Source organism: Aureobasidium pullulans (genome assembly GCF_000721785.1).
Source record: "Aureobasidium pullulans EXF-150 unplaced genomic scaffold scaffold_30, whole genome shotgun sequence".
Taxonomy (NCBI): domain Eukaryota; kingdom Fungi; phylum Ascomycota; class Dothideomycetes; order Dothideales; family Saccotheciaceae; genus Aureobasidium; species Aureobasidium pullulans.
Window position 1 is genome coordinate 220,672 of NW_021941050.1, and position 23,294 is coordinate 243,965.

A 23,294-nucleotide genomic window follows, 5' to 3' on the forward strand; every position below is an offset into this window, starting at 1 on the left:
AAAGTTGGCAGGGCGACTGGTCGAATTTCCCGCCAGAATTTCTATTTCCACGGTGACTCACAAAGCCTCAATGACATTGTGAAAACTCTTTGTTCGTCACTTTGGCGTGCTTTGAATCGATGCGATTCGAACAATGGCTTGTAGGTCAAAGCTTGTGATTGTTCGCATAGAGTTACCTAGAAAATTTAGTTGGGTTGACATTTTCATTGTAGGCAGCGGATTTCTGTTGGTGGAGACGTTTCATAGAACGCTTTTCCGCGCCTTTTCCGCTCCAAGCTTGCTTTCGAGATGTCAAGCGGCGCTACTACGTAGTGATTTCTTAGCCTGAATGTCCCCTGGAATCAAGAGCTGGGCTCAAGGTAGGCGTCTTGAGTAACACGAGTGGGTGGTGCGCCTTCCCCGTCACGACCTCTGCCGTGTTACTCCTCTCGGAACAGCGATAGTTTCGCAGCTTCTCTCGCATGCCCACAGTGCTCATCTGCAGTCTTTCCAGCAGCTTAGGGACCACTGCACAAGCGATCTCTACACTGCCGTCCTCGACTTTGACTGCAACACCGATAAATCCTCGAGCACCAAGGTACTCGGTCTGTTCAGAAGCTCTGATACCGAATCCATAGCACCCATCTGCTCCGAGTCTGCTAGCGAGATGATTGCCAAATGTTCTGCCAAGAGAAGTGCAAAAGTGATTTTCACCAGCAAGCATTTCCGGGTAAGCGACCATCGCGTTGACTATACGGGACATTGTATGCGTTTGCTGAGGCAGAGACGGGTTTGGTTCTTCGCATGTATCAGCAGCTTCAACAAAGAGCGAATAGGTATTCGCAAGCCTTGAGTGGCACAGCGGGAGTAGAAAGGTTGCAGCCATCGACAGCCCATGGAACTTGGTCAGGTTGCGTTCCACAAATGTCCTCAAAAGTCACTTCGCAAAATGACTGCATGTGATGTGATAATGGGGAAGGTGATAGTCAGTTGCATCAGCACCCAGTGCCTTCACACCAGCAATCATACCGGCATGGTCTCCAGAGCAGTCGTTCGTCAAAGGTCCAGGACTGAAGTCGCATTTGACCCGTTCATGATTGACAGTATGCAAAAGGCTAGGATGGCCTTCACACTGCAAAATTTTCTCAGTGGTCCCAAGGGGCTTCAATATCGCAGCCGCCCGTTCAAGCCGTACTGCTTCCGCGCTATGAGAACCACACATAAGAGCTATATCGCCTTCATCAAATCCAAATTGATCAAATGCAACAGATCTCAGTATGGTAAGAGCTTGGACTGATTTGGGAGCCGATCGTGCGAGTGTCCATCGCGATGGATCGCCAACTGGGCGAAGTAGATTTCCAAAAAGTCGACGGCAGCGACATTGATACGATATACATTCTAGACAATACCACCTCTGTCAGGGATGACGCAATTGGCAAATCCTTCAGTATCCGTTGCGTTCAGAGTAATATGTTATTGCAGGGAAAGCCAAGCTATAAGCGAGTATTTCAGAGTCCAAGCCTGGAACAAAAACAAGAGTCGGACTGTCAACAGCAAAGTCGTCTTTTCGATGCCCGGTTATGCATGTGTTTGCCACCTTCGCATCATCCTTTCTAATGCAGATAAGCCTCGAGTTATACAGGGCGCAATCAGGGAGCCGTCGCGAGGCGGGAACAACACGCCCTATCAACAATTGCATGAAGCTTGTCTCGCAAAAGATTGGTCATTGCTGCCATGGCTGGTTTTGGTGAGCTTAGATGACTCATGAAAATCTAAGTATGGCGTCCGCGGATGCCGAACATTCGTCACGACCGCAAATTTCGAAGGCACAGGGTGATTGTGTTCGATGGTGCCGGAACGCGCAAGAGCTTCCAAATCCGTCAGCAATAGCCCGAGGCCTTTTTCGCACAGCCTGGTAGCCTCTGTTCATCATCCCATCAAATGAGGCTCGAGTCACATATCCTATCAGAGCCTCGCGCCATTAGCGGCCTGGGCACACTGATGAATATGATATGATAGCCAGACATCTTTTCGAACGCATTGTAGGCTGACTACCAGTATGCTATCTTCTCCTGGACATGTATCCTCAAGGATTCCACAGCGCTCTGTTGCCGTGAATAACACAGCATAACTTGTTGCTGATCCAGGTCGTGATGGAGTCGCACCTCCGAGACACGTGCTGCCAGCGGAATATCTGTACAGTGCTCGACTTTGACCAGACCAGCTTCTTCGATCTTGACTAGTCTCTCTGCGACATTGGCAGTCAAAGAACTGTGCCACATGCCCTCTTGACGATTGTAGATGCGCAAAAGATGTATTGCCTTGCGCCGTAGACTTGGATCGCGACATCGACTTGTCAAGATACCGAGAGGACCTATGATGCCGAAGTCGAGAGAAAATGATGGGGCCAGATGAGTGTCCAAATCATAGATAGTGCTCGCTGCCAGATCAAGTATCTTGCTGAAGGTTGTCGTATACTGGTCCCAGTGCATTTCGTCGACAATGTTGCTGCTGGAGTTAGGGCCATTAAGCTTCGGCACCAAAGGGATAGTAAGTAGGTGTATTTCGATAAGACGAAGGCGATGATTATCCTCAAGACTCAGTGGGGATGTGAGGGATGAGAGATATGCGTCTAAAGCGCTTTTGTAGCCTGAGGGCCAGTCTGGCTTCTCCGGAGAATCCTTGGTCTTACCAGAAGGACCGTGTATATATGTCTGAGTGTGGAAGCAGTCCTTAGCTTCACCAACAGAGGAGAAACTGGGGGGTATCTCAACGTGGGCGATGATCGGGCGTAAGCGATATGTGTGGCCCCATTTTGGGCCGACAAGAGCTCGAGCTTGAAATTGTAGGCGGCTGAGGAGAAGCTCTTGGTCGGTCGAGCCTGTCTTTATGTGATCGAGCGATTTCTCCTTGTCTCGGGCTTGTAACATTGAGAGGGCGGTGAAGGTATTTTTGAGTAGAAGAATGGCTGATTTGAAATGATTCTGCATCAACTGTAGGATCTTAGCATCCAATCAAGAAGACAACCCGGTCGAACGTACCTCTATGCAAATGAAGATGATGGAGCAGGGTAAGATGAAGGGTCTTTCGACCTCATCAGATCGAGACAGTACGGTAAGCACATCAAGATGGTCTCTGATAGCCATATTATACTGCTTGAGTGCAAAAGCGTCGAGGCGAGCCCCTGCGTCCTTGCCTGTGACATAATTCTCGTGAACGCTTGAAAGCGCAAGAAGTGCATGGTATGTGGCTTCATCGAAGTGAGCTCCTTGCAGGATCAATTTGCCCCAGAAGTCCCGATGATTAGTTCCTGCTACTTGAGGGAGGGTAACAGAACGAAAGAAGTCCAGGGCTCGTCCTTCTTGCTCGTCGAGACATGGGCTGAGCCTAGGGTGGGAGACAGGACTCTCGGTGACAGATGTACCACTTATAACGCTGTGAGGTGAGAGGCTGCGGTCATAATCGCATTTGCGGCCCGTAGAGGTGCATCTCCGACAATGCGGCCTCCTCTCGTCGCATTTGACACGCCGAACTGATCCACATTAGATTATGGAGAGCTCAACGTGGGATCATCAACAAACTTCTGAAAAGAAATAAATATCAGCCAACGAAGCGGGAAGCCTCAGACCATGGGAAGTACACACTTGCATGTCGGGCAGCCTGACCGACTCTTGGGGACATAGGCCCGCTTCCTTTCGCCCGGCTTCAATCGAGGCATCCTGGCGGTCGACTTGAACAATGATGCTGTCTCAAAGTAGATGAACGGTCAGGCATAGTGTACATACGAGATTTAGGAAGTCCCCGAAGAAATAGATGCTGTCATTGTCCGCGTTTCACAAAGCCGAAGCTTGACCTGTTCTGTCCGTGCGCGAGTGTACAAACGAGCAAGCCAATCACAGCAGGCCGAGGATTGCCAAGAGCGGCGCACAGATGCTTCGACTCCAACCCATTCTTTCCCTGACTTTCATCTCGTTCGTTCAGCATTCAGTCTCAGACCACAAATGTCTGTGTCGGCCAGTCGGCTATCGATAGCCGGCCAATGTCGACTGTCCAAGCCATGTGCCTGAATGACCAATGCGTCCCTGGGGGCATACGCATCGCGACTCATAACATCGTTTGGACAATTTCATTACCTCCAGCCGTTCCTTGTCAACCTCCGCCACAACCTAAACATGCACACGCGGTATTGCAAGCGGTCAAATGGTCGAGGTCAAGTCCAAACATGAAACGCTCTTGATGACGACTCCTACACACTGCCCTGATGCACGCACTGAGCAGTATCATTGGATGTTTTTTGACTCAATCATATAAGTACTACCTCTTTCCTCCTCTACTCCCTTCATCGCAACATCACACACATACTCTTCTTACATTCACTTATCGGCCATCATGCCCCAAACTACCTTGATCATCTTCAGCGCCCTTGCCGGCTTGTCTGCCGCCGCGAAGTCTCTGACCGACGTCTGCACTGTCGAGAATGTGCAGGCAGCTTTGCCCGCAAACAACACTCTCCTTGGCATTGAGCCCATTATCTCGTCTGTGACTGCAAATGCCGTCGTCAACGCCACCGCCGGCGGTAGTTTCATGATGCGAAGAAGCACCACCAGCGAAACACTCACCTACTGCAACGTCACTGTGACTTACACCCACACTGGCAAGGATGACAGAGTTGTCGTGCAGTATGCCTTCCCTCAACCATCCGACTTCCAGAAGCGCTTCTATGTCGCAGGTGGATTTGGCTACTCGCTCCCAAGCAGCACTACTGGTGGCCTCACCTACGGTGCCATCGGTGCCATCACGGATGCTGGTTACGACGCCTTCAGCACCACTTACGATGAAGTCAACCTTAAGGGCAATGGCTCAATCAACTGGGATGCTACCTACATGTTTGCCTACCAGGGCATCGGCGAAATGACATCTCTGGGCAAGGCAATGGCCAATCCTTTCTACGGAAACAACAACGGCACCAAAGTTTACACCTATTTCGAAGGCTGCTCCGATGGTGGTCGTCAAGGTATGAGCCAAGTTCAGCGCTGGGGAGAGGAGTACGACGGTGTTGTCGCCGGCGCTCCTGCTATGCGCTATGGTCAGCAACAAGTCGGTCATCTCACCTCCGTCGCTGTTGAGCACACTTTGGATCACTATCCTCCTCCTTGCTCCATGGCCAAAATCGTCAATGCTACAATCGCGGCTTGTGACCCTCTTGATGGAAGAACTGACGGTGTCATCTCCCGTACCGACCTCTGCAAGCTTCACTTCGACTTGGACACTCTCGTAGGCGAGTCTTACTACTGCGCCGCTACAACCAGTTCCTCCCTTGGTTTCGGCTTCGGAAAGAGAGACGGCATTGCTGGCAGCTCTACTAGCTCAACCCCTGCTCAGAACGGAACCATCACCGCTCAGGATATCGCTGTTGTCAAGGGTATCTACAACGGTCTTCACAACCTCAAGGGCGACCGTGCCTACATCTCCTGGCAGCACGGCTCATCTCTCTCATCGGATGCTGATCCCACCTGGAACAATGAGACTTCTTCCTGGGAGCTCAACATCCCTTCCACTGGCGGCGAATTCGTCACCAAGATGGTTGAATTGATCGATGAAGATAACCTCACCACCCTCGATGGCGTTACGTACGACACTCTAGTTGACTGGATGCAGACTGCCATGGTCCGCTACCTCGATTCTCTTCAGACCACCCTTCCAGATCTTACTCCTTTCCAGGAGTCCGGTGGTAAACTCCTTCACTACCACGGAGAGTCTGATCCTTCCGTCCCTCCTGCTTCGTCTGTCCACTACTGGCAATCTGTCCGCTCAATCATGTACCCCGAATCTTCCTACTCTCACGAACAATCTCTCCAGGCTCTCGAGGATTGGTACCAATTCTATCTCGTCCCCGGTGCCGCTCACTGCGCCTCCAACTCTCTCCAACCCGATGGTCCTTTCCCTGAGGACAACATGAACACCATGATCGATTGGGTTGAGAATGGAATCAAGCCCACTGGACTTAATGCGACCGTCTCTGCTGGTCAGTACTCTGGCGAAGTCCAGAAACTTTGCCAATGGCCTACCAGACCTGTCTGGAAGAACGATGCCTGGAAGTGTGTCAATGACCAAGCTTCGATTGATAGCTGGACTTATACTTTCCCTGCTTTCAAGGTCCCTGTTTATTAGAGAACGACTGCGCGATTCAACTGAAGTTCCCGGCCAGTGGACGACAAGTCGGGACGGACATTTGACGGGAGCTGGTCAATCTTGCGAGATCTGCAAACAGTACAAGGTGTGCGAAAATTAGTGATGAGCCCTCAAACATGGTCTTGCTTCGGTGGGGGAAGCACAGAGGCGATCCCATGGTGTCACTTAGTGTCAACACAATTTGTTAGAAAACAAGGAACTGTCTACCAATGCCCTTTTCACCCGTTGAATACGACTTGATGTGGCGACAATTGACCACCCTTGCTATAATCGACAGTCTATGGTCGTGATAAACTTTTGGCGATTGGCGCAAGGACAGTCCAAAAAGTGCTTTTTGGTATGCCATTCCCTGGCAATATGTGCGCACGCCTATAACCTTATATGCGCTTACCCTCTTGCTGCAAATGCCACTTACTTTCCATCATTTGCTCAAACTAAGGATGCAAAACGATGACGCAATCTAGAATCCTACTACTATCACTGTGGCTTGCAGCAAATCTTCGATTTGTCGATGAGCCAGAGCCCAGCCCCGTTGTTTTCCCAATCCGCCACTTTAGCACGAGCGCACGGTATGTAAGAAATCAATACGGATATTGCCAGGCTTAGCCTAAATATGTCTCTGCGTGGAAGCAGTCGTTTTTTGCTTATCTAGAAGCTCTGTCTAGTTATGTGTTATAGCTGTGATAACGTATCATAGCTGCGGCTCCGCTGATCGAGACCCATGCGCCATGCAAGCGGAAAGCCTACATTAGGCGGAACTGCGCTCCGGATCAAGTAGAAGAGGTGAACAGGATCTAGGGCAAAACGATGCGTTACGCCTTAGTCTTTATGCGACCAGGAAAGTACAAATGCTCTTCCAGAATCTTTCGGCATTTCCATATCGTTATTTTTCCAACGCTGGATCGCTCTGCTCTTACTGCGAAAACGCGCCTGGCAATCGAGTCCTACTGGATCAACTCAATTCGACCATGTCGCACACGATGAAAATATGCAACTTGCTTCAGTCAACTCAAGATGATACATATCCGACATTAGCATCGTCAAAGAGGACAGTCCACAAAGATACGTCGCCAACAACCCGAGATACCTGCCTAGGACAGCAAGAGAAGATACCCGAAATGACGGCAATGCAGGACCTGCCTTTTATTCCTGCCACCGTTCCACCAGACTCTGTATCGATACGATTGCAAACCCAGCAAAACCCTCACCCAAAACAAAACAATACCTCGCATGAAATCACATCACGCCACCACGAGCAATCAATACGCGTCAGAGGCCCCTTGGTGAAAGCCGCATGTCTGGCTTGTCGAAAGCGTAAATCCAAAGTAGTTGCCCAACCTTCCACCTCCCCTATCCGCAACAAAACAACATCGCTGACATTTGGCACACAGTGTAATGGCGATCGTCCTAGCTGCAAAATCTGCACCGACAGAGCCACCGAGTGTGAATACACCGTGAATCCAGGACAAAGCCAAAGACAAGCGATGAATAAGCAATTGGAAGCTTACAAATATGTACTCGATCGTTTACGACAAGGCAGTGTGTCTGAATGCCGAGATTTGCTGCTTTCGCTAAAGAGTCATGGCTCGGTGGCTGAGGCTGTGGAGTATATTAATGGTGATCGTTGGATGAGAGAAGGTGTGCAAGGTGCTGGTGTGATGATGTATGAGCAATGGCATGTCTCGCAGTCAATGAGTTGAGCAGAGGAATTTTGTATGAGTGGATTGTGGGATATCGACTCGTTGCATCTGCTTGATACCCTTGGGTGGTCAGATGGAGATCGCAGTCTGTGTAAGGTGTAAAGCTGATTATTAGACCACAGAATGCAGTGAGCCTCGACTGCGTGTTTTGCAACCCACGGACCAGAACTGTCAGGTAGCTCACAGAACGCCTGATAATCTTCCAAGATGGGAGTTAAATACTGATGATGGAATTGTAGTAGTGGCTGTACAGCTGAAAGACCAGAGTGAATCCGTTGTACAGCCAGATGAAGAAGATAACTCGCGATACCCTTGTTGTCGCGGAATGATTTTTGGTAAGCTGGAATAATAACACACGTGTTGTGTACTCATGACGTTACTGATTAGAAGCAGAGGCCTCATAGAATACTGTACAGACTCAAGCAATAATTCTGTCATTCGCAAAGGAATATCTCGCAACGATGATCAGAACAGCACCGACCATCGCAGCACTGGCACTGAAGACGATGCCGTGAGAGTACCCATGATCGTTGGTGATGAGGGCTCCAGTAATGGGCGTGCCGATGAGACCCGCGAAACCGACCACGAAGGTTGATTGTCCGATGTAGGTGCCAATCTGTCGAAGTTAGACGATGCGGGAACATTGTGCAGCTCTAATAAACTTACCTTGCTGGGATGATCTGCCGTATGAGCAAAAAGCGGCATCATGAGGGCGATGATAGCACCACTGACCGCACCAAACAAGATCGCAAAGACGACCAATCCTGCCGATGAAGAAATGGCGAGCCAGCAGAAGAGTAGCACGGAAGATAAATAACAAGCGACAGTAACGACATTGAATTGTCCAACGTGATTTGCAAGGAGCCCGCCCAAGATACGTCCAAAAAAGGAGCCGGCATTGATGAGTGCAAAAAGATAGCCAGCCAGATTGGCCGACATGCCATGAGCCAAGCCATAGTTTGCAAGATAAAAGTAGGGTGTCCAGAGACCAAGAAGTACCATGAACATAGCAGCCACCTGGAGCGAATAGGTAGGATTCCTGAACGCATCCAGAAGGATGAAGTTGCCCTTCCTTCTCATACCAGAGGGACGAAGACTGACGGCAGCAATAGCGAGCAGAAAAAGGCTCAAGAAGCTGCAGACGCGCTGAGCCCATCCGAAACCAATGCTAGGGATCAAATTGTTCAGGATGACGGGATAGACGATGCCGCCAAGGGGAGAACCCGTCGAAGCGAGTGCCATGGCCATTGCGCGCTTGTTGAAGAAGTAGTGACCGATGACGGAGAGAGCTGGAGCAAATACAAGACCACAAGACATGCCTAATAGAATGCCTTGGCACAAGATGAACTGGTAGTATTCAGTGCAGAGACTGGTGAGCATCATAGCAATCACGAGCAAGAGCGAGAAGGGCCAAACCAGAACCTATGTGTATCCAGTCAGTAAGGTTCAGGACAGTAGGAGACGAAACAAGCAGACCATCGGACCGTAGCGATCATTGATGGGTCCGGCGAGCAGAGTGGCCGAGAACTGGGTGAAAGTCTGAATAGAGCCAATCCAAGCGATGTCTGCGGAAGAGCGATCCTTGAGGAAGTTTTGCAGGTAGTATGTCTCGTACACACTATGACCAATCAGACCGACAAACATTTCTGTCAGGTAACGGCCCAAACTCACCCGAACGAATTGACAATGCCGAAGGAAGCGAATGAAGTGCACCAGCATCCGAGCACGACCAGCCAGGCTTTCGTTCCGCTTTCAGGGAACAGCGGCATCACAGGTTCGGGCTCGCCTGTGGAGACATGCTCTTTATCAGCTCTGGACTCATCGCGAGGCGTGGATAGATCAGTCGTGAGGTCTGAGGATGCAGACATGTTGACGGTGATGCAAGCTCGGTACTTGGTACCTTGAGTGTTGGAAAGCAGACTGGGAATAGTGGAAAGATGGAATTCACTTTGCTGAGGGAAGTTTATATATCAAAGCACACAGGCGTGCTAAAGGCATCTCCGAATCGTCCGAAGGAGATGTATCAAGGGCGATAAGTCCGACTTACGTTTTAATGATGCTAGGAAACCAACACGATACAATGAATTAGTGGTGGCCAATAGCAAGAGAACGACTCCTGATCTATACCCAGCACAGTGTCGGAGATCATGTTTGTCGCCGATGGAATGTTGTCCATGCTTGTTGGCAGGCATAGCGACAGTCTATTAGCGCCGGAGATGGTCGGAGATATTTCTTGGGACTCTAAATCCGAGATTCTGTCCTTCCTACGAATTCGCATGCCTTGAGCAACACACGAACCAGGACACAGATTCGTGCCACGACACGATGTCCGAAAATGCAACCTCCTCCGAAGCGACTCCAAATTTGGTCGACGGGCGTGTTGTGAAACGAGTACGCAGGCAGCGCGTCCAGCTCAGTTGCGGTGAATGCCGCGCGAAGAAGGTGAACTCGGCGTTTGTCCATTTTCTCCGGCTGCTGATGTGTCTTGTCCAGCTAGCATGCAACCGCGATTGGCCTTGCCAGAGATGTGTCAAGACCGGAAGGGCACATTTGTGCATTTATGACTCGCAGAATGGTCAACCGCCGACGGCGAACCAGCAGCCTGAGCATCAGCGACAAGCTTCGCCTTCAAACCACGATGAAGTTCGCCGTCTGCGTGCCGAAGTTGAACAGCTTCGGAGCTTGCTTAGTAAGCAGACTGGCGGATTCGCCGCTCCGCCAACATCTTCGGCGACGCTGCCCGCGACTGAAAGCTCAATCGAACAGTCCAAAGATGAGGTTCCTGCTTGGAAAGTTCATCAATCATCGACCCATCCGAAGGATAGAGCCCCACGCATATACTATGCTCAGCATAGCCTGTTCAAATTCTTTGTCGAGGTATATTCCTGCTTTTGCTGCCCTTTGCCATCCGTTCTTCGTTTGACAGAAATCAGATTCCAGAGCTTTACCCGTTCATCTCAGGAAGCGTTGAAGTCTGGCTGAAGCCTGCAGGTGTACATTTGAAAAAATACAATGTGACCTCACCACCGGAGAATCTGTCTTCGCTGGATCTTCTTCTTCCTTCGCAAGACGATACGGATATCCTCGTCAAGTTCTACCTTGACCATTGTGAACTGCTTCATCGCGTGATACATGTACCAACTTTCGCACGCGAATATGCCAAATTCTGGGTCCCCAATGAGCGGCGCTCACCTGCAACCACCGCTCTTGTTCTCTCTATGATCACCATTTCTGCCTCTACGTCGTCACTTGGAGCCAATTGTCGCAATGATTCAGCTAGGTGGCTGATGGCTTGCGAGGATTGGTCGAAGCGTCAGAGCCCCAAATGCCATAGACTCATACACTATCAAATCGCTTGTCTGGTTTACCTGGCCAAACGCATAAATATGGTTCACAAGAAGCGATTCTGGAGCGAGTCAGCTTTGCTTGTCCAAAAGGCGATGATTGATGGTCTGCACGACGATACGTTGTTATCTCGTGATGACAGTACCTTCGCAACAGAGATGAGACGTCGGATATGGTTCACGATTCGGGAGCTCGACCTTCAGAATTCGTACGAGCATGGCCTACCTACACTCCTACACAATATCGACTCTCATGTCCCACCACCGTCCAACATTGATGACGAGGCACTTGATGAGGCCTTGGTTGATCTACCTGGAGCAGAGCCTTTCAAACGCCATACCGGCACATCTTATCAAGCTCTCAGCGCTCAAAGCTGGGCCATTCGGGTCGACATTTCCCGCCGTTTGTACAGCCCGGCCCTGTCTCAGTCATTCACCTATGACGAAGTGTTACACTACACACACGAACTCACACAGCACATCGCGAAGCTGCCAAGTTGGGGCTTTTGTTCTCAAAAAGGCCTACACAAGGTCACCAATGCCTTCCTCCAATTCCAGCTGATGGAATGTATTTTGGCCATTCATCGACCCTACTTGAATTGTGACAACTCAAAACACCCGCTCTCGGAAGATGTCTGCCACCATGTGTCGCGTGACATTCTTTTGCTAAATCTCGAGCTCAAAGACTTGGGTCTCCAAAGTCTTGTCCAGGTCCGCGAGGATCTTCTGCTGGCATCCTTGAGCCTTGTTCGTGTCACCATGCTTCAGCCATTGCGTAAGTCAAATGCTATATCATTTTCATACTCATGGCTCACGGAGGTTCCCTCAGGTTCCAACAGCGTCATCATGGGCTGCTCTGATGCTACCATCGATCTGCTGGAGCGATGCGTACCGATTACAGAAAGTAGGTACTTACAATCTTGTAACAGTGAACCTTGGTGCTCCATAACCATGTGTGCCGCGTACCTGATTCTCAAAGTCCATCTGGGTAAGACTGACTCGCAAACGGCGCAGTACATCTGCGCTCAAAAGTTCTTGGACCTACACTCCAAGCACACTGGAAGCCAGCAAACACCTTCATCGAAGCGATATCAAGAGCAGCCATTGCTGCAGAATGGTCTTGCGCGCGTTGCTGTGCAATCAACACAAAACGAGAATCAGTCAGCAACGCAGACATCCCTTGTCTCAGACGTCGGCACCTTTGCAGAATGGTTGAACACAGATCTCTTCGATGTAAGTTGAGCACAAAGCTGATCTCTCCATTCGAGTCATTCTCTAACGAGTCGCGTTACAGTTTGAAAGAGGCTCATCCGACTTCTTCTCCGGACTTGATGATATTTTCGTCTAGGTCGTGCCTAAAAGCTTTCCACGACTCACCTGCACATCATACTGTCATACCCTGTCAAAAAGGTCACAGTAGATGTTTCGTTGTCGCGGGAGGCTGTTTCTTCGCCACCAGCATTGTATTTGCGAAATCTCGACTCTTTCGAGGGGCGGATTGCTCTCTCAAGTGACCCCCTACAATCCGAAAGGCAGCATGGGCTTAGTGATGTTGAAATTTAGCTTTGTGTGAGTCAAGCAAGCCGAAGAAAACGACCTGGAAAGCAACAAGGCTATCGTCCACATCGACTCTTAGTGTGTGTCCCGGTAGGAGGGGCAAAGAAAACCATATCGATTCCATTAATAAATTTATGCCCGATGATCGTTGCGAGTTCACAGTGGCTGCTGAGACGTTTAGTCAGTGGTCTAGAGCAAAGCAGGGTTGCCCCCCTTGAATCTGATAAGATGCGGAGATCTTTGCCAAGCTACCGGGTCAACAAGCACCCCGCTTCGTGACTTCCCTCATCTTTGTCCACGCTTTGTCCAATGACTCTCGAGTTGCTTTGCCCGCAGTCACGATCGATTTCCAAGGCTGGATCGCAGAATGCGCCACCAAACCTCCAAGCGAGCTGTTGGATCACCTGCCGCATTGTTGAGATGCGGCTGCGCAGCCTCGTGCTCACGACATCCATGCAATGCCTCAAGGCAGTGCCGTAGCTGCATGCCTGGCTTGGTCCGACATATTCCTTCCAGCCAGCCCCTGCGCCATGCCACGTTACATCCTCGACTTCTATTTCCACAGAGAACTCTTATCCTTCCAAACCACCACGACCGAGAGAATCAGATCTGCTCTTCTCCAACATGGAAGCAGGCGGCCTCGGAATCGGAGCCGTTGCTCTTGCAGGACTTTTCAACAATGTCGTCGACACTTACGGCTATGTCCGTCTAGGCAAACAATACGCAAGAGATTTTGAGACTAGTCAAGCGAAGCTCGATCTTTCCAGACTACAACTGAGCCGTTGGGGAGAGGCACTTGAACTGGGTTCGATCACGAAAACAACGCAGCTGCCAACTGCACTTGGCTCATCAGACAATATTGCGAAAGCCGAGAATGCCCTCGGAAATATCCTCCATCTACTCGATGATGCACAGCATCTGTCAAAACGCTACGAGCAGCGCACGAGTGGGGATGCCGTTGCAACATTGGATCCAGACGATCTGGAGCTGCACCGAAGAGTTCAGCGTATAGTCACTCAGCGCCAACGGAACACAGGTTTCTTGAAAAAGGCGGCTTGGGCACTGTATAGGAAGAACGACCTTGAGAACCTGGTCGAAGATATTACCGACCTGACGGCCCAGCTGGTCAATCTGTTTCCGGCAACCAAGCAGCGACAACAAGAGCTCTCCACTGCTGAGTTGAGTGTCCTTGGCGATGAAAGTCTTCCATTCGTCAAGAGTATCGCAGATGATCAGGATCCGCTGTTGGCGACTGCGGCTCAGGAAGCGATGCAAGCTCATGGATCGACCTTTTTTGAACCCATTACGCGCGATGGGGCTGCCGCTCATCATGGCGACCACATTCATCAAGACTACCGGGGTCCCACTGGGGGCTTATCTCATACCTACCATAAGGCTCTCGCTGAAGGCAAAGGTACCAAACAACATTGTGGCAACGTGTATGGGGGACCGGATCGATATTAAAGACATAGACCTGGTCATGAAGGGGTTTCGCACCATCATGTCGTCTGCGCGTCGGCTTTTTGTGTTTTTCCTATGACCGATGAAGCTATGATTACTTCATGCCAACCATCGTTCTAGAAGCTGCGTAAATAGAGCGAAGCTTCGTAACTTCAGAGCTTCGTCCGAACAGAGCGAGCTTTTGTACAGGGCCCTGCGTTGAACAACGCGCGCAAGGGGGTATTGAGACAGAGGAGGAGTTGAGACAGTCTTACAAGATAGATTTAATCAGTCACGTGTTGCCATGCACCTGTCTCATCCCCTCCATTGTCTCAATACCCTCTTGCAAGCGTTAGCGTGCGAATCTACTCGATTGCAAAACCGAACATCGCAGCGACGTGGCGGTGTTGAGCAACTCGAGATAAGAAACCTGAATGCCTCACCGTCTTACGACTGCGTTCGCTCTTGTGCAAGCCGCTGTTTTGAACCGAAGCTGCCGCGGACCGTCTACGATTGGCGGAGATTTTCTGTGGCTGCAAGGCTTGCATGAGGCTGCAGATCACGAGTCCTCCTTGGCTTCCCAACTCCTCCACCTTCTGGGTCTGCGAGACAACCTTTTTCATCTTTTGACCCATACCGATGGCTCATTTGAGAGACACCGGCCATAGTTATCAAAGACCGAGCGCGACAAACGGCGCCAGCCAGATAAACGGCGATGTGTACTTCACTTCGGGGTAAGGAACTGCGAAATCGTCGTTTGGACAAGTTAAGTTAACGCGTGGTATAGACAAGACCCACTCAACCAATTGCCTATTGTACATGAGGCTTCCCACGACTCAGCCGAGAACCAGGATGATCCACTGTGCTTGGAGGGTACTCGCGATCAGGTGCAGCAGGACATCTACTCGTGGCAAGAGTCCGATGATGATGACAGGTGTATCTTTTGGCTGAGTGGAATGGCTGGAACCGGAAAATCAACCATTGCACGCACAGTCGCACATGAGTTCCAGAGAAGAAAGTGCTTGGTGGCAAGTTTCTTCTTCTCCAGGGGCAGTGGTGATTCTGAAAGCGCCTCGTTCCTCTTCACTACTCTAGCAAAACAATTGGCGACCCGAAGGGATACGGCAACACAAGCTACGAGCTCAGCGCACGTAGCATTACAGGATGCCTTGCGGGAAACGCTGCGTCAAGACCCAGATGTCATACGCAAGTCTCGACAAGAGCAATGGGACAAGCTCATTATCCGTCCGCTTTCGTCTTTCTTCGCAAAACTCCAAGACGTTTCACCAACTACATCTGCCGTTCTTGTCGTTGACGCCTTGGACGAGTGCTCAAATGAGAATGATATCAAGGGCATAATTCGAACAATGGCACGTCAGCAGTTGCCTCAAGCAAGACTTCGAATAATCATCACTAGTAGACCTGAAACCCTTGTGCGCCTGGAGTTCAGCGACAAGCGCAAAATTCTCCACTCGAGTCTGTCTCTCGATGATGTGCCTCAGCATGTCATTGACGCCGACCTTGCACGATTTCTTCATAGCAGGTTCGACGCTATCAGAGATCATCAAGAAGGGTTTACCGAAGACTGGCCTGGCCTGCACACTTTGGACATACTCTTGCGTCGATGTGGAGGCCTGTTCATCTATGCAGTTACGCTTTGCCTATACCTAGAAGAGGATTGTCAGCATTCACAGAGCCGACTTCAAACCGTATTGAATAAGACCACATTGCAAGGAAAAGGACATACGACAGCGCTTGACGACATGTACCTTACGGTCTTAACCAATGCTTTCAAGAACCTATCAAAACTCTCTGAAAGCGAAAAGGACCGTTCGAAAGACTTGTACGATCACGTAGTCGGCAGTATCGTTGTTTTGCAGGACGATCTGTCCGCCAGCACACTAGCTTGCTTGACCCATGTTTCTCAATTTGACATCATGGCCATATTGCACAGACTGCGCTCAGTCATCAAGCAATCAGGGATCGAATCACCGATCACATTACTCCATGAGACATTTCGCGAGTTCGTTTCGGATGGACAAAGATGTACGAAAGATCATCTAGCTGTCAACACCAAGACAGCACATCGTCAGACTTTCAAAGACTGTCTCCATGTCTTGTCTGTTCATCTCAAGCAAGATCTCTGTGACCTGAAAGACCCAGGAGTAGCAAGAGATGATCCTCGTGTTGATCCAGCGAAGATATTGTACGGTTTACCATTGCATGTTCAATATGCAGTTTGCCACTGGAACATCCATCTGGAACGTGGCGGAATCGACACAACCAATCACTGCGCGGTTGACATCTTTTTGCATAAACATCTGTTGCATTGGGTGGAAGCTATGTCCTGGCTCAACAAATACGCTGAGGCTGTCGAATCAATCTCTAGACTCTACGAACTTCTGGTGATTTATGACAAGACTCGGTTCCAGAAAATGACTAACGAGGAACAGGATTTTGGGACCGACTTAAAGCTGTTCTGCTGGGACGCCAGGAAGTTCATGATCAGTAACGGATCCGTCATCGCAAAGAACCCTTTACAAATATACTGTTCGGCTCTGATATTCAGTCCCAAGAACAGCCTAGTCTGTCAGGTATCCTCCGAGGAGAGGTCATCTTGGCTGTTGAAATATCGTTCACCTTCTGATCAATGGGACCGGTGCATTCTCAAGGCGCCGGCGTCAAGGTATGCTAACACTGCATCGATGCTGATGTCGCTTGTATTCTCTCCGGACTCGAATAGAATTGCAATTTTATCGGACCGTTGTGTCGAGATCTGGAGTGTAAAGTGTGGAATTCCGATTGACTCGTTTGAAGTGCTTTCGACAGGCGAAAATCTGCTATTCTCACCAGATGGGAAGCATCTCGCCCTCATGGTTGATGCGGCTAGCATCTGGCTCTATGACACGGTGGCTAGAACGTTGGATTACGTTTTGAAAACCTCTGGATATGCGATTGAGGAGTTCTTGTTCTCTCCCGACGGTTCCTTTCTCGTCTCTATCTCCCAAGATCAAGTAAATGTATGGACTGTAGCGGAAGCAGAACTTCACTGGACCTTAACGGCAGGAGAGCTTCACCGCACTTTAGCAGAGCTCGCAAGAAGTTTGGGACCCGGTCTACGTGAACCAGTTTACATTCACGCGCTGGAGATCTCGAACGACAGCTCGTTGATTGCCACAGTATCTTCTGACAACAGCGTCAAGTTGTGGAATATTGAGACAAAGTCCTTGCATTTCCAGATATCACTTGAAGACATTGACGATTCAACAACTCTCCGCTTCTCTACAAACAACGATCTAATCATTGTGAACGGAGCGAAAATGATATCTTGGAGTCCTAGTTCGAACACACTGCACACGATAACACTGGGTATCGGAAATTCTGGCGACAGTCGAAACCTGGACACGAAACTGACACACTGGCTCAGTCCTGATGGATCTGTTTTGGCAACCTCGAAGAACAGGCATGACTTGTTTCTTTTCAACACTACGACTGGACAGTGTTTGAACACAAAGATAACTTCTGAGAGCTCATTCACGAGCCTGGTTTTCTCATCGGATTCGACTCGTGTCGCTTTACAAACAGACGATGACAGAGTGTTCTTGCATGACATCACGTCTGCTGATCGTATTTGCACCTTCCTCGTCGACCCTTCCGATTACTGCGGAGTACGATTTTCTCCTGATGGAAGCATGCTAGCCCACGTAGGAGCTTACACCACGATATGGGATGTCTCGACGTTGTCATGGAAATCAGTACGCGAGAAGGGAAGCACTATCACGCACATACTTCTTTCTGTCGATGTCACTAAGGTTCTCTATGCCAGCGAGAGATTTGATAAGCCGACGGAGCTCTGTATTTTGGATGCTCTTCAAGATATCTCCACGATCATCGAACCAAATCTCTCCTTCGTCGAGAATCTCAGCATCTCTCCGGACGGAAAACATGTGCTTGCACAAGGAGCAAACAACTCGAACGCGCGCCGAACGTACGTCTACAACATTGATGAGAAGAACTCGTTGTACATCGATTCAGTATGCATCACAGCTTTCTCAAGCTCAAGTCAATTGCTTGCGATTGCTGGATTCGACTTCAAAGTCCACATATGGGACATAAAATTGCGAGAATGTATGATGATATTGGATGGTCATTCTTGCGCTATCGTAGCACTCAAATTCTCTCCCAGTGATGCAAAACTCGCTTCGATAGACGTTGCTGGCAATGCTATAGTTTGGAACTATCGGTCAAACGCCATTGAAACTATCTTCCGAGACCCGCCCCGGGGTGGATCCTTGGCACACGTAGTCGAGGCAGCATTTTCGAGTGACGCATCAATGCTTGCGTATACCTGGTCTGAGGAGGGGAATGATGAAGGGTATTTATGGAGTCTCGAGACCAACGCTCTGCTTCGAATCTTTGATGCATGGAAGACGGTTGGGATTGGCAGAGAGCGGAGTCTGTCATTCTCAGATGACGGTAGATACTTAAGGACTTTTAGAGGGACCATCGACCTCAAGCCGTTGCGATCGCCTTGCTTGGATCTTGGACAACCCTTGGAATTCAGCCAATGGGAACCAGAAGGATGGATCAGATGGCATGGTAGAAAGATTTTGCGACCACCTGATGATTGGTCCTTTGCGAAACACGATTCATGGAGCAACAAGCTGGCAATGGTGAACCACAAGGGAGAAGTGGCAATCATAGAGTTTGACCCTCGGGAACTTCGGAAAGCGCTGGGCATATGAGCTACCGTATCTTTCTTAATACAAAACACATTCCCACAGTCAGCGTGGTCGTTGATTTCAGTAGCTTGATCACCACTTTTGTAGATGCAAAGGAGCATCTTCTTAATTCCAGCTTCTCAATGCGTTCTATTGACTCTCCAGTATCCAAGAGCGACAGCTATTGCTGGCGATGTTTGTCGGCACTTCCATGGTGGCACTCCAGCCTGACGCAATGTCATGATCGACTCTTGCCCGATACTGCAACTATGACTTCAATATATGTAATATCTCTCCCAGAACCGAGTTTATGTGCAGATCTAAGGGACATCCCGAGAAAGTACTGCCCTCAATGAGCAAGTAGTAAGATCTCAATCAGTCCTCCATTTTGACTTCGGGCAACCCATGTTGGAGAAAGTTTGGTTTATTCGTACAGGACAAATCAGACCGCTCTCCAACAGTGTAACAGTGTAACAGATCACAATCTCGCCTTATCATCAGCTTCCTCATCGCCCGAATCAACTCGTCCCGCTTGCGAGAATTCGCTGATTATACCTCCGATAATTGCTGGATGATCATCTCCGAAAAGTGAGCGCCTGCTCCAATCAAAAACTTCTCATTATCCTCAATCTGCCTATCCTCCACTCTTCTGTAGGCACAACGTTATAACTAGAGGCATGTTCTAATCTTTACATATAGCCGCTGACACCTACGCTCTCATCCACGTCAATGTCTTACGGAATACCCTCAATATCCTCTGGCCCATGCATCCCCACCACCTGCGCCGCCCCCTCAATCGGCTTCGACCACCCCACCCTCCTCTCAATAAACTGCTCAACCTGCGGTCTCAACCTCCCCTCCGCCAACCCCAAATCATCCACCGTTCCCGTCCTCAAAATCGTCAATCCAGGAAACCTTTCTCCACGTCTATACATCAGTGTCCCGCAAGTTTTGCAGAAATCGTTTTCCATGGAGGTGGAGGCGCGGATGGTTTTGGTTTCGCTGAAGGTGGTGAGGTTTTCGGAGCCGCGGGTGTGTTTGAGGTGGGTGGAGAGGACGGTAATGTTGGATTGGTAGAAGGCGGAGCCAATTTTGCGACAATCGGTGCAGTGGCAGATGTGGCGGTTTATGAGACCGGGTTTTTGGAGTGGCTGTAGATATTTGTTAGCTAGAGAAGCTAGAGGCCGTGTATGCAGAGGGAAATAAGGCGAGGACTACGAGCATCAGGTTTTGCAGCGAATTTATCCTTCGGGGACTCACCAAAACTAGTTGCACAGCTCCGCAAAAGCAGGTAGCAGTGGCTTCGTCCTCATTGGACCAACCATCATCGGAGAGATGAACTACAGGGAAACCTTGGTCGTTGAAGGATGACATGGCTTCAGTGTCAGTGTATTTTGACTCGGGCGGGCCAGGATATGATTCGATGACCAGTGTCGAGCTCTCGGATTCTCTGCGCAATTAATTGTAAGGGCGAGAAAATAGCCTGGAAACACAATGGAGAACGATTAAACTCTGTAGATACTCTCCATAATATCTTGATAGAAAAGAGACCGCTCGTGCTTATCAATCAGGAAATCCTGCTGTCTTGGAGCGGGGTATGCAGCTATTCTTGCTTGCTATGTAAGCGACCGATAGAATCGATGTAAGCAGATAAGCCAAGCATCTTGCAGGATCAATCGAAAAGAATTGCAAGCATTGTGATCCTCGCACAGAACATGCGGAGTTTGCTGGGAGATAAAAGTCGTTCATTCGTTCTTTTGCCTAAGAGAGTGAAATTGTGTACTTTCAATTCTTGACAACTCCAAGCGAGAATGACCTGGTCAAAAAAGCTTCACCGGTAATGGAAGTAACTTTGTAGTCGCAGCAAGGTTGTCCTCAAAGCATTGCGACAGGCTTGGACACCATATTCAGTAGTGACTTGACCGTATTCAAACCACCGCATCTCTTGCAAACACGAAAGAACCATTCTTCTTGGCCTCATCTTTGCTCAGTCCAATGAACCCAGTATCCATTACATTCGCTTCCATGTCTCCAATCATACCAGGTACCTCAAGCAGAATAGGACACTTCTCGAACTCGTTCTCTTCGAACTGCCATACTGCTCCCTTCCACTCTGCGCCGAAGCGGAACATATCAAATCCTGATAGGGTGTCGGCCCAGCGCTTTCTGTCGAACACCCAGAGACTGGGAATACTGGTCACGGCGGTCCAGAGGATTAGGAGTGTCAAGACGATTGACCAGGGAACCTTGCCGGGGACGAGAGCAGTGGTCTGATCCAGTCCGTAGAGCCGGCGATATCCGGCGTTCCACGCAGCATATGGATCGCCTCGGCGCGCCATCATAGCGATGGTGGCTTCACCGAAGAGTTTGTGAATAGCGAACTTGAAAGTTGCAGGCGAGATGGTCCGCACCTGGATGTGGGGGTCCTTCTCACTGCCATAGACTAGTATCGGGATTCCGCCGGTAGCGATGCTAGCACCATACCAGGGGTTACAAGTGACAGAGCTCAAATTATTGCTATTGTCGCAAGTGGGCGGGGCCTTAACGTTCAAAACGACCGTGGTGAAGCTGGCAAAAACTATGCTTTGCAGAGCCATCATGCCAGGATACGCATTCAACCCATCCACGTGCGAGATGTTCTGCGGGGTTGATGCCTTCGGCGTAAAGTTGGAGTACGATCGTCTTTCAGCATGCAGGTCAGCCGTTCCGGTAGAAGAGTCTACCGAACACTTAACGCCGAAACCCAGATATTCTGTGCTTCGGTTCGCCCATACTGATGACATGACAGCAGGGTGTAGCCAGAGCGCGTGGTATGCTCCGTCAGCAACAAAAGGAAGACTATAAGCCTGCCAAAGCACAATTTCGAAGGAGCCGTTAGTGGGGAAGGTTGCAGCATTCGAATAGTCACTACCGCCAATGGCGGCCAAGTCACTGGCTACCAGAAATGCATAAGATACCCCAAACGAGGTCCCCGCGTTAAACAATGAGGGAGTCAGTCCCGCTCCTTGCTTGGAGTACCCAATTCCAGAGTCGCCAGAATTGAGACCGGGAGCAGTCCAGTTATCAATTTCATGAACCTTTAGCAACTTGAGTCTCTGGTCGGTCGGTCTGACGATAGAGCACTCCAGACTTGTGAGTAAACCCCAAGCACTCCCATGGACACGCCTATAGACCTCCGGGCCAGAGAAAAACTTGATCTCGTGTGCCGGACTGGAAGCATTGCCCGAATCGTTCGCGTAGACATCCTGGATGGTATGCCAGTAGTATGCGTCGCTCCCGCTTCCAACACCAACAGGACTGTATAAAACTGTCTCGTTGTTCGGAGTGGTCGGGTTGCCTAACCGCCATCGATTGTTCGCTTGCTCGGCGATGACGTTGGAGATGCTGGTATCGAAGTCATCCTCGTTAGGACCATCTATGTAAGTGAGATGAGTGTTCCTCTTATAGGCTGGCTTCATCTCCATTGTGAGACTAGAGAGCGGGACAGCAGCGTAGAAGAGGAAACTACTGAACGCCAGGAACCACCAGAGTCCTGCTGGGCCTCTGTAAGGTAATTTGGCAGGCGGTTTGGCGAGTCGATAGCGGAGTTCCGTATAGAGCAGCAACAGAGCATCACGCCAACCACTGACACTTCCCCATGCCCGGTCGGTATGCCACATCAATTGAAGGGCAGTCCGAGGGGCAAACCTGGGGTCCATCAGAGCCCATGCTTCGAAACCAGCCAGCGCTGACTTCGCCCAATCCAATGCAAAGATGCTGAGAATCAACCATGCGAAGAAGACGGCCCCTGCGCTAATGGAAGGAGGGTCGATGACATCGTTGACAGGAGGGACGCACAGATGATATCGTGCAATTAACAGGTAGGATATAGTAACCAGCGGTGGTCCGAACGTATTGGCAATCCAGCGACGTATGTATCGTTTCATGGTATATCTCGCTGGTTTCGGAAGTATGAGGTGTACTTGTGAGCTGGCTCTGGATATCCCGGGCGTCATTGATATGTGTTTGGAAGTTATCACTTCATTGTCTGCTGCAATTGTTGGCGTGTCACGNGGGGGGGGCGCTGAAGGGTGGTGGTTGTATACATGTCGCTTGATTGAATGTATTTCTGTGATTGTCGCATGCCGAATACGCTCTTCGAAGAAGAGTCGCACCTCACAATTTTTTTGGCGACGTTGCGATGCCATAGTCACGATGATCATGATGCGAGATTTGGTCGACGCAACGAGAATTTCGAAGCCTTGGTTCCATCGGCAACGATCAAGAGTAAGAAGGATATGCGATGAATGAGACCTGGTCAAGCCCTTGTCATTTCGTGGCTTGAAGTTGTTCCCTTGCAAGCTGAAAATCTGCACGACCTT

The 23,294-nt window shown here is 49.8% G+C and overlaps 10 protein-coding genes across 10 annotated transcripts; 5 read left to right on the forward strand and 5 right to left on the reverse strand.

Annotated features, from left to right (window-relative positions):
- Positions 1-71: 71 nt before the first annotated feature.
- M438DRAFT_141980 (L-asparaginase II) lies at positions 72-1,134 on the reverse strand. Its single transcript, XM_029898899.1, has one exon. It carries the CDS (start codon positions 863-865, stop codon positions 320-322), a length of 546 nt encoding a protein of 181 aa, XP_029755968.1. The 5' UTR covers positions 866-1,134; the 3' UTR covers positions 72-319.
- A 754-nt stretch (positions 1,135-1,888) lies between these two features.
- Positions 1,889-3,812, reverse strand: M438DRAFT_141955 (uncharacterized protein). Its single transcript, XM_029898898.1, has 3 exons — positions 3,622-3,812; positions 3,021-3,511; positions 1,889-2,972 (listed from the first exon to the last, which is right to left on the reverse strand). Exons 1-3 carry the CDS (start codon positions 3,695-3,697, stop codon positions 2,031-2,033), a joined length of 1,509 nt encoding a protein of 502 aa, XP_029755969.1. The 5' UTR covers positions 3,698-3,812; the 3' UTR covers positions 1,889-2,030.
- A 556-nt stretch (positions 3,813-4,368) lies between these two features.
- Positions 4,369-6,150, forward strand: M438DRAFT_283096 (Tannase 30 kDa subunit; the record flags this gene model as incomplete). Its single annotated transcript, XM_029901355.1, has 1 exon — positions 4,369-6,150. One exon carries the CDS (start codon positions 4,369-4,371, stop codon positions 6,148-6,150), a length of 1,782 nt encoding a protein of 593 aa, XP_029755970.1.
- A 1,310-nt stretch (positions 6,151-7,460) lies between these two features.
- On the forward strand, positions 7,461-7,814 carry M438DRAFT_244440 (uncharacterized protein; the record flags this gene model as incomplete). Its single annotated transcript, XM_029899575.1, has 2 exons — positions 7,461-7,496; positions 7,563-7,814. Coding segments are annotated over 2 exons (288 nt in total), but the record flags the coding sequence as incomplete, so codon positions are not given.
- A 475-nt stretch (positions 7,815-8,289) lies between these two features.
- On the reverse strand, positions 8,290-9,640 carry M438DRAFT_283064 (MFS general substrate transporter; the record flags this gene model as incomplete). The annotated part of the gene is made up of 4 exons (XM_029901351.1): positions 8,290-8,487; positions 8,538-9,293; positions 9,348-9,489; positions 9,543-9,640. The coding sequence occupies 4 exons, from the start codon at positions 9,638-9,640 to the stop codon at positions 8,290-8,292; spliced, it is 1,194 nt and encodes a 397-aa protein (XP_029755972.1).
- A 556-nt stretch (positions 9,641-10,196) lies between these two features.
- Positions 10,197-12,563, forward strand: M438DRAFT_339561 (uncharacterized protein; the record flags this gene model as incomplete). Its single annotated transcript, XM_029904230.1, has 6 exons — positions 10,197-10,313; positions 10,365-10,748; positions 10,805-11,990; positions 12,045-12,119; positions 12,195-12,448; positions 12,510-12,563. The coding sequence occupies 6 exons, from the start codon at positions 10,197-10,199 to the stop codon at positions 12,561-12,563; spliced, it is 2,070 nt and encodes a 689-aa protein (XP_029755973.1).
- Positions 12,564-13,082: 519 nt separating this feature from the next.
- Positions 13,083-14,407, forward strand: M438DRAFT_142056 (uncharacterized protein). Its single transcript, XM_029898900.1, has one exon. The coding sequence runs from the start codon at positions 13,397-13,399 to the stop codon at positions 14,234-14,236; it is 840 nt and encodes a 279-aa protein (XP_029755974.1). The 5' UTR covers positions 13,083-13,396; the 3' UTR covers positions 14,237-14,407.
- A 444-nt stretch (positions 14,408-14,851) lies between these two features.
- Positions 14,852-18,957, forward strand: M438DRAFT_359434 (uncharacterized protein; the record flags this gene model as incomplete). The annotated part of the gene is made up of 3 exons (XM_029907337.1): positions 14,852-14,946; positions 15,000-16,898; positions 16,956-18,957. 3 exons carry the CDS (start codon positions 14,852-14,854, stop codon positions 18,955-18,957), a joined length of 3,996 nt encoding a protein of 1,331 aa, XP_029755975.1.
- A 598-nt stretch (positions 18,958-19,555) lies between these two features.
- Positions 19,556-20,401, reverse strand: M438DRAFT_142083 (uncharacterized protein). Its single transcript, XM_029898901.1, has 2 exons — positions 20,194-20,401; positions 19,556-20,084 (listed from the first exon to the last, which is right to left on the reverse strand). Exons 1-2 carry the CDS (start codon positions 20,305-20,307, stop codon positions 19,668-19,670), a joined length of 531 nt encoding a protein of 176 aa, XP_029755976.1. The 5' UTR covers positions 20,308-20,401; the 3' UTR covers positions 19,556-19,667.
- Positions 20,402-20,861: 460 nt separating this feature from the next.
- On the reverse strand, positions 20,862-22,928 carry M438DRAFT_378031 (uncharacterized protein; the record flags this gene model as incomplete). The annotated part of the gene is made up of 1 exon (XM_029908768.1): positions 20,862-22,928. One exon carries the CDS (start codon positions 22,926-22,928, stop codon positions 20,862-20,864), a length of 2,067 nt encoding a protein of 688 aa, XP_029755977.1.
- Positions 22,929-23,294: the final 366 nt, after the last annotated feature.

Coding starts and splice junctions, on each gene's coding strand:
- M438DRAFT_141980 (XM_029898899.1), bottom strand. CDS start 865: ATGGCTGCAACCTTTCTACTCCCGCTGTGCCACTCAAGGCTTGCGAAT.
- M438DRAFT_142056 (XM_029898900.1), top strand. CDS start 13,397: ATGGAAGCAGGCGGCCTCGGAATCGGAGCCGTTGCTCTTGCAGGACTT.
- M438DRAFT_141955 (XM_029898898.1), bottom strand. CDS start 3,697: ATGCCTCGATTGAAGCCGGGCGAAAGGAAGCGGGCCTATGTCCCCAAG. Junction 3,512..3,621: donor AGGCTGCCCGACATGCAAGT/GTGTACTTCCCA, acceptor AATGTGGATCAG/TTCGGCGTGTCAAATGCGAC. Junction 2,973..3,020: donor TCATCTTCATTTGCATAGAG/GTACGTTCGACC, acceptor AAGATCCTACAG/TTGATGCAGAATCATTTCAA.
- M438DRAFT_142083 (XM_029898901.1), bottom strand. CDS start 20,307: ATGTCATCCTTCAACGACCAAGGTTTCCCTGTAGTTCATCTCTCCGAT. Junction 20,085..20,193: donor GAGCTGTGCAACTAGTTTTG/GTGAGTCCCCGA, acceptor AAATATCTACAG/CCACTCCAAAAACCCGGTCT.